We start from the raw sequence: 9,147 nt of genomic DNA on the forward strand, positions 1-9,147 counted from the left end.
ATGGGATCCATAGAATGGGATGGGATCCATAGAATGGGATGGGATCCATGGGATGGGATGGGATGGGATGGGATGGGATGGGATGGGATGGGATGGGATGGGATGGGATGGGATGGGATCCATGGGATAGGATCCATGGGATGGGATCCATAGAATGGGATGGATGCTGGGGCTGCATGCCAGGGGACACTGGGAGCCCTGGGCTGGGCCCTTTCCTCATGGATCAGGGTCAGGATCTCCAGCTGCAGTTTCAGTGCCAGGACAGCCCCGGGGGCTGTGTGTGCTCCAAACCCTCCGGAGCAGGAGGAATTTCCGGCACACTTTGGATTCTGCTCCTGTTTCCTAATTGCTCATAATTGTCCATCAGCCACGGACGTGTCCTGAATCCTCCCCACGAGTTCCTGCAAGCTCCTTGCCAGGGTTTTCTCCAGAAAAGCTCCCCAGAAATCAAAGTCACTGACAGCCCCAAGCAGGGGGGTCCAGACCAAGCCCAGAGCAAACCCCACCCTGCCTTTTGTCCTCTCAGCCACGCAGGAACACATGTCCAAATTAAGGAAAAAGAAAAAATTTAGAACAAAGCCACTGAAGGGCATTCAAAAGATAAAATTCCAGGCCTCCAGCTCCAACTGGATCTTTGCCCATCCTGGAATTCGGATTTGATGGCATTTATGTTTTTTGTCCTGTTAAGGGACGAGAAATTCAACATTTATTGATTGCCTATATTCTTTAAAGACAACATTTTTCATATCCCTCTTGGGATGAGTTAGGGGGGCCCAAGGCTTACCTGACCTATTGAAATCTTTTCTGCAGGAGCCTCCAGGCCCTTTTTTACTGGAATGAGCACCTCTGGCCCCAGTCCTGCACAAAGAAAGGCCTGGGCTGCCCTGCAGTGAGGGAATCACTGAAATACTGGGAATTGAGGTGGTGGGCAGGGATTTTTCTTGTTGAGATTTTTGCACATTTAGATGGTAAATCACTGAGAATGCAACTCTGGAAGGAGGGATTGAAACCAAGCTGTCCCCTCCAAACTCCACATCACTGTGGATTCATGAAAGTGGAGCCTCAGACCTGAGTGTCCCATGGGGACCTTGCCATAAAAGACAGAAATTGCTGCTTTTTGGTTAAGCCACCAATAAATGCGGGTTTGTTAAAGGAATCCCTCCTGCTGTGTGGAAGCAGAGAAATGGGAGCAGAGGAACCTCCCCTGTGTCCAAGGCTGGGCAGGAGCTCAGGGGATGCTCAGGGATGGGAACTCCTGTCCTGTCCTGGCCAGGCAGGGCCCTGGGCTGCTCTGCTGCCCCTCTCCCAAAACATCAGTTCTGACCCCAAAATGGGCACGTTTGAAAGGAAAAGGAGCCCTGGGGATGCTCTGGGCTGGGTGTGAAGGGTTTCTCTCCCAAAGTATCACTTCTGACCCCAAAATGGGCACATTTAAAAAGAAAAGGAGCCCTGGGGATGCCTGGGCTGGGTGTGAACGGTTGCTCTCCCAAAACATCACTTCTGACCCCAAAATGGGCATGTTTGAAAGGAAAAGGAGCCCTGGGGACGCTCCGGGCTGGGTGTGAAGGGTTTCTCTCCCAAAACATCGGTTCTGACCCCAAAATGGGCACGTTTGAAAGGAAGAGGAGCCCTGGGGATGCTCTGGGCTGGGTGTGAAGGGTTTCTCTCCCAAAGTATCACTTCTGACCCCAAAATGGGCACATTTAAAAAGAAAAGGAGCCCTGGGGATGCCTGGGCTGGGTGTGAACGGTTGCTCTCCCAAAACATCACTTCTGACCCCAAAATGGGCATGTTTGAAAGTAAAAGGAGCCCTGGGGATGCTCTGGGCTGGGTGTGAAGGGTTGCCAGCAGAACACAGATTTCCCAGAGCAGCTGGAGGGCTCAGTGCACGGCCACAAGCAGCTCAGCTCAAACCACAGCTCAGAAGCAGCTCCAAAACGCCCCAAAGAATAAGAATTAAGCCCTTCTGGGATGAATGCTTTGGCAAACACCCAGCCAGGATGATTCTTCCCTGGGAACTGCATTCAGCTGTGAGTCCCCACGGCAGCAGCAGAGCAGGCAGCCCTGAGTCAGCCCTGGCTGCTGGGGCTGGAGCAGTTAATTGCATGAGGCTGGGCTCCGTGCAGGCAGGACCATCCCTGCCCCATCAGCAGCGGGACACGCAGCCCTGCCCGTGCCAGGACAGCCCTCCTGCCCTGCCCTGGGCACCTGCAGGGCATTGCATCACCAGCCTGGCTATAAAGGCGCCATGGCCACGCTGAGAGCCCTGGCACTCTGCAGGCTTGGGGACAGCCATGAAGGTCACCCTGGTGCTCCTGGCAGTGGCAGCTCTGTGCCTGGCGTGTGAGTAACCCCCGGGCTCCTCAGCTGGTTCCTGCACTGGGTGGGAGGGAGGGAGAAAATGGGATTTTCTGGCTAAAATCCTATTGTTTAGCACCATAATAGCTTAGAACCCAGCTGGGGCTGGGGTGGGTGGAAGCTGCTCCTTGCTGGGTGTACTCGGAGATCTGTTCTGTGGTGCCTCAGAACCACCTGGTTTTATCTGTTTGTTTTAAAATTTCCATCTGAGAAGGGAGCTTGGAGCTGGTGAGGTCCTGCCCTGCCAAGCTGACCGAGCAGGGGACGGCTGATGATGCTCAGGCCACATAAAACAGCTGGGAATGCTTTTATAATCTTATTTTCCCAGGCTGCAGGGAGATTTGAGGGACATGTTGCTCTAAAAAAGAGGGATCTGGGAGGAATTTCTTCAGCCTTTACCTGGCAATTTTATTTTTACTAAAAACTTGCAGTAAAAATGTATTTTTAGAGAAAAATAAGTGCATTTTAAAAGACTGAAAGACTCCACACCTCTGCAGGTAGTATAGAAGTTTAAATGCATTATGAACATTAAAGATGCAAAATAATGCAGCATTATGAAACAAAACAGTCTTTTGAGTAGCTCTGAAGAAGCTGCTTTGAAATTTGTCTCAACCCCAAAATTTTTATTAGAAACAGAAGTTTAAATGAAACATGGTGGAAATAATTCATTGTGTTTCATTAACTGCAGGGAAATAAAGAAATGTTCCTTCCATTAGAATTCCAGGAAATCTCTTCCTTGAACTTTCTGGTTTATCTTGTCTGCTTGAAAACTTCATGCATCAGCACTTTCTGAGCCACACCTTTATTGCGTTCACTCCGTTTGCAGAGCGGCTCCCAAAAGTTCACCAGAGAAAAAATCAGATGTGAAGGGTTGGGAGAAGAGGAATAAATCGAATCCAATTCCAGAACAATGAAATCTCAGTCAGCCTCTGGTGACAGAGATAGAAACCCGACACGGAGCTTTTTTTCTGCTCATTTTCTTTACACTGAACAACTGTATTTGATGTGAGGGTGTAAACAAGTTTATGAAAGGAAGTTTTTGTGCAAAGTTTAACCTTTGAAGATCAAAAAAAGCCAAATTTATTCCAAAAGACAATTATTAGAGCTCTGCTCCAGAACACATTTGGAAAGCTTAACCTTTAAATATTAAAAAAAATCCAAATTTAATCCAAAAAACCCAAGTGCTGGAGCTCTGCTGCAGAACAGATTCCTGCTCCTTCTGCACAGAAAACTCTCCCTGGTACTGTTACCCCTGGAAGGCCCAGGATGTGATTATGAGACAGCAGCGGGGCAAACACATTCCTGAGGAAAGCAAGGAATGTGTCAGCAGCGTGGAGCCACGCCAAGGAGCTGATTGCTTTGTGGGAGGTGTAATTAGCATTGTTTGCAGGGAGCTCCTTGAAGCCCCACCTGAGGACAGGGCTCTGCTCCAGAGGAATGAGGTAAAAATAGGAGCCAGCCACCTTAAAATCCACATTGAAACAAGGGAAACACTTCCTACATGGGATTATGAGCCAAATTGTATTATCGCTGTTATTTACAGTCAATATTGTATTTAATTCTCATTATTGACAGGAAACACAGATATAGAAGGGATTTGTGGTTTGTTCACAGCCACATGCAGCACTTGGTAAACTCAGGATTAAACCCCAGTCATGCTCAACCACCAGTTAATCCAGGACAATAAATATAAAATAACATGTTGAACAGTAAATATAATATTGACTGCTGGGCTGCCAGAGGTTTTGTGGTGAACAATGGCTCCATTCCCTCCTCCAGCAAAGGCTGTTCCAGCAGGTGACAGAAGTTTCTAAGGTAAATAATGCACCAAAACCCACTTGGTCAATAGGGTCTGACACCTGGGCCTCACTAAACACTGCACAGCTCTCAATATTGACATTGAAGGAGGTAAAAGATTCAGTGCTGCTGAGTGAAATCATCCTGGTTTGCACCTGAGTGTTCATTAACTGCGCATTTCCATTTTCTCTTTTGTGATTCAGTTTCCACTGCAGATGCTGCCACACAGAATGAGGTGAGTGATTTCCTTTTTCCTAAATAAAAATATAGACTATGAGATAAAAAATTATAATATAATAATAAGGTCAGAAAATAAGCATGATAAACTTTAATTAAATGCTGCCAATTTATTGAGGTTTCAGTCAAAGTTCCTGAGCTTGGGATATGGGGTTTCCATAGAGTTGTTCTGACAGCTTCCAGATGTCTTTACCTGTTTGGCATTATGGGCGAGAAATTAGACAAGGAGAAATTTTAAGCCAGAGAAATCTAGATTTTTTTAAAATTATTTAATGATGACCCTATAAGGATTTTCTGATTAGTTTTAGCTCCTAAACCAGGTACCTGGAGATTTTCACTCTCTGAGTACTCTGGGGTCAATGTCTGGAAGAGGGGAGGAGGTGGGAGTCCATCCCTGAAGGGTCCAAGGAAGGGCTGGATGTGAATTGATCCCACGTGGATTTACTGATTGTTGTGACCAGATAATAAAAAACCCACACTCTGCTCCTCTGGGGCTGTGCTGTTCCTGCCCATCCCTGTCACATCAGCCCCACTCTCGCCTCTGAGCAGAAATGTTTCATTTTTGGGGCTTAGCCTCTGCCCAGAGAGGTGGTGCCCCCTCCCTGGCTGTGCTGCCCCAAAATTGGATATATTGATGATTTCTGTACATGGAAGGTGTGTCACAGTAAAGCAGACAGGGCTCCGTTTCTTCATGCAGAAAATGCCAATTTTTATTCAGTTATCTCATATTGATAGGAATTCAAAAGGCACTATGTTAAACTCAATTGGATAACAATACACTGTCAGTCCATTGGTCAGCAAATGGAATTTTGTGCATCCATCAAACCTCTTTATTCTTGGATTGTTTACATATCTTCCTCACTGATTCCCATTGCACCAATTTCTTGGTTTTGCAGGTGCAAACTTATTTTTCTCACCAGAATAAATTGTTGTGCTGACTTTTCATTCTTCTGATTTTTCTCACGGGAACAAGCAGATTGAGGAGCTGCCCCCAGTCCCAGCAGCAGGCCTAAGCCATGATGTTATAAATCCTTTATTTTGTGAGCTTTTTCCCCGTGTGGTCAGGGGTGTGAGACTCAGGGCTGCCCTCGTTGCAGGTGGACTGCAGTGAGTACAAGAGGCTGGAGAGAGGGAGGCCCATTTACTGTGAGAGGCTCTACCAGCCCTACTGTGGCTCTGATGGCAAAACCTACAACAACAAATGCTCCTTCTGCAAGGCTGTGCTGTGAGTACTGAGCTGCCACGGGCTGAGCAGCTGGGATTCCCACCCCACAAACTGCTGGGCTTCTTTAGGGTTGGCACTTCTCTGCTCCTGTGCTTTACCTTTACACCATCATTGTTCCTCCCACCGATAATGTCCAACTGATCTAAAAAACAAATGATGGTGATGTTTGGGTGAGAACTTCCTATTCTGGTAGGAAGTGTAAAATAGGCAACTAAAAAATGACCCAGATATTCAGGACTGAACTTCCTCTTCCAGCAGGAATTGTTGGAGTTGGACACTAAAAAATTACTTGGATATTTGTGTGTACAACTTCCTATTCCAGCAGGAAATGTGAAATTGGACACTAAAAAACTACATGGATATTTATGTGAGCACTGTCCTATTCTGGCAGGAAATGTAAAATAGTGAACCAAAAAATGACCCAAATTGTTGTGTGAGCAACTTGCAGCAGGCACTGTAAAGCTGAACACTGAAAAATGATTCCTGTTTGTGTGAGAAACTTGCTGCAGGTGCTGTAAGATCCAGTCACTAAAAAATACCCTGACATTTGTGTGAGCAGCTTCCTATTCCAGCAGAAACTGTGAATTTGGACAGGAAAGAGTCCAATGAGCAGCAGAGACCTGACAAAGCACCAGCAGGTCACACAAAAATTCAGAAGTGGCGCTGGCAATGTTTTGGGTTTATGGATGAAATGTGTAATTTTGCAAGGAAAGCTGTTTAAGGATAAGTGCCCAGATGTGTGCTGTGAATGTTTCGGTGTCTCCCCTGTCAGCAGAGGGTTGCAGAGGTTTGGTGCAGTGCTCTGTGTGCAATGCCGTGTTTTCCCTTGCAGGAGGAGCAGAGGGGCCCTGCACATGAAGCAGGCAGGGGCGTGCTGAGGGAGCTGTGCTGAGGGAAGCTCCCCTTTGCCTCTCCTGCCTTTCCTCATCTGCCCTGCCGAGCCCAGCTTGGGGAGAAGAGCCAGCTCTGCCGTCCTGCTCCGGAGCTGGGGCTGACCCTCCTGTCCTGTGCCTTCACCAGCCCTTCCTTGGATGTTTGTCTCCATGGCTGGGGTTCAAATCCCCTGACAATGCCCCCAGTCTCCCCACCTCCTTTATCAAATGTTTTCTTTCCTTTACCCAGAAACGTTAGCAGATATTTTTTTTTTCCCTAAAGGTTTTCAGCTTTCCCAGGCACTGCTCTGACTCTCCCAGTTTTGTAGTTGAATTTTAAGTGCTTATTTTTCATCCCTTTCTGTACAATTCTGGTTCCTGTATGTTGTTCAGCTACCCGGTGTGCTTGTTTATTAAAATAAACCTTCACTCTTTTTTTTTTGTCCATGGTGAACTTTCTAGAGAATTTATTGCATCCAAGACTAACAAGTATTTCCTAAATTACAGAAAACTGCAGTGGAGCAAGGGCTGAGTCCAGAGGTAAAAATCCAAAGCTGGGATACAAAAGTTGTATATACTGGAATTTACCCTCCAGTCTGGCTCTATTTTACTTTAAATGAGACCAATCTGGTAAAATGTAAGACTGTAGCAGTCTGTTAAATCCTGTCATTTAAATGGGAACATTCAATAATCTTTTCACTTGACAAATTTCAGAACCTAAAGAAATTTATGTCCTGCTCTTAAATTCTGATTTTCTTCACTGTTAAAGAAATGTATGTCTTTTACTCAATACTTGGTCATGGGAATGTATTTTCCCAGAATTAAAATTGTGAATGACTGACCTTATTGGAGGACAATTTTGGAGCAGCTGGACACAGAACAAATCCAGCCCTATCCTTAATTCTGTTTATCTGGAAACCAGGTCCCAGCAATTAGGCAGCAAGAATGAAAATGAGGAAGGTAATAGAAAAGCTCCTCATAGTTCAGAGGGTTCAGTAAAGAAGTTCCTAGAACAGATCACCTTGATTGAAAGAGATAAAAATGAGAAAACAAAGGGAATCTCTGAGGTTTCCTCATGGTGTCAGAAAAAGCTGATTTGTGGATATTTGCTGCCTTCCAGCCTCATGGATATTCCCATCCTCTGCTTTTTGTTGGGATATTTAATGGGCTGTGCTTGTGCACCAAACCCAGGACACCAAAACTCCCCTGCAGCCCAGGAGTGATGCAAGGAGCTGCAAGTCAGAGGTGTAAAGCACCGCTGCATTTCCCTGGCCCTGCAGTCTGTCCATGTCTGATCATTCCTGACATGGAATCCTGGGCAGGAGCAGCAGGAGAGCAGGACCTGCCCACCCGGGAGCTTTCCCTCAGCCCAAAGCTGGCAGAGCCAGAGGCACAGCAGCTCCTGCCACATGCCAGAGCACAGAACATCCCCTGCAAATTGGTGCAAGTGACACCTGGGGAAAATGCTGGAGAGGCTGGCCAAGCCGGCCAGTCGGGTCTGTGGGATGGAGCAGAGCCATGGAAGTGTGGGCAAGGGAAATGAGCAGAGCCTGAGCGAGCTGAGCTCGGGTTCTGTGAGACAGAAAATAAAATATTGGTGTGGAACAGGAAACAGAACAGATCCTGCACTCAGGGAAGATCAGAGTGCAAAACTCTGCCCTGGAAGGGTTCCTAAATACCTGGTGTGTCTTTATAACCGATGTATTTACAGCTGAGGGACAAGGAAAGGTTTTCCTGAGGTCCTACAAAACATTTATTTTGTTCTAAGACAAAAGGTGATGAAATCTGGAGATCAGCCAGTGGGATCCCTGCAAAAGTACAGCCAGTGCCTGAATAAAGCTGGCTGGGGTTAGCACAGCACCACTCTCACCTGAGCTCGTGCACCTGAGGCCTTTGGCTGCTCAGATCTTCTCTTAGAAGCTTTAATTTTGGAACACTGAGGTTCTGCTCCCTGCAGAATTAATTGTTGTGTAATTAATGTCTCCTTTGGTGATCAGGAGTGCCCAAGGATGGAGCTCTGGGACAGTGCGAGGGTCCCTGCCCATGGCAGGGGTGGGTGAGACCTCTGAGGTCCCTCCCAGCCCAAACCATTCCATGATTTACCATCAGCTGGGATGGAGAACATTCATTCCCTCAGAAAGTAAAAGGTTAAAAACATCTCCTAGGGATGCTGCTAAGCACTGACAGTTTGTGGGGTGCAGAACTTGGGTTTTTAAAGGAAGGCATTAATCCCTCAGTCCTTTTATTTTTGATTCAGCAATACTGTGTGGGAGAACCAGGGTTCTGAAACCTCCCTGAAGTACAAACTGTGTATGTCCAAAGAGCTTCCATCAGCCGTAAATGAGAAACAAGAAATGCAATGTTCTCTTTAGTTTTGCAGCTGATCAAGGCCAGAACAGAATTGTTATTGATGACTGTTCAGCATCTCTGATTGTTTTCCTTTGGGTTTCAGTTCAGATATCCTTGGGTGCCTCAAATTCTAAATTTTCCCACATATGGCAGTGCAGGGAGAAAGAAATGGAGCAACCCAAAACCCTTCAAAGATTCACAAACCACTGATCTGTGGGATAAATCACAGGGTTTCTGTTAGGAAAAAATGGGTGGTTTTGGTTTCTGCTGTCTTGTAACCACTTCACCATTCACATTCTGTGACTGTTT

At 46.5% G+C, this 9,147-nt stretch overlaps 1 protein-coding gene across 1 annotated transcript; it reads left to right on the forward strand.

The window, feature by feature from the left end:
- The first annotated feature begins 2,294 nt into the window (after positions 1-2,294).
- On the forward strand, positions 2,295-6,923 carry LOC131089965 (ovomucoid-like). The gene is made up of 4 exons (XM_058035011.1): positions 2,295-2,343; positions 4,359-4,390; positions 5,490-5,617; positions 6,450-6,923. Exons 1-4 carry the CDS (start codon positions 2,295-2,297, stop codon positions 6,493-6,495), a joined length of 255 nt encoding a protein of 84 aa, XP_057890994.1. The 3' UTR covers positions 6,496-6,923.
- Positions 6,924-9,147: the final 2,224 nt, after the last annotated feature.

Source organism: Melospiza georgiana, chromosome 15 (genome assembly GCF_028018845.1).
Source record: "Melospiza georgiana isolate bMelGeo1 chromosome 15, bMelGeo1.pri, whole genome shotgun sequence".
In the NCBI taxonomy this organism is placed as follows: Eukaryota; Metazoa; Chordata; class Aves; order Passeriformes; family Passerellidae; genus Melospiza; species Melospiza georgiana.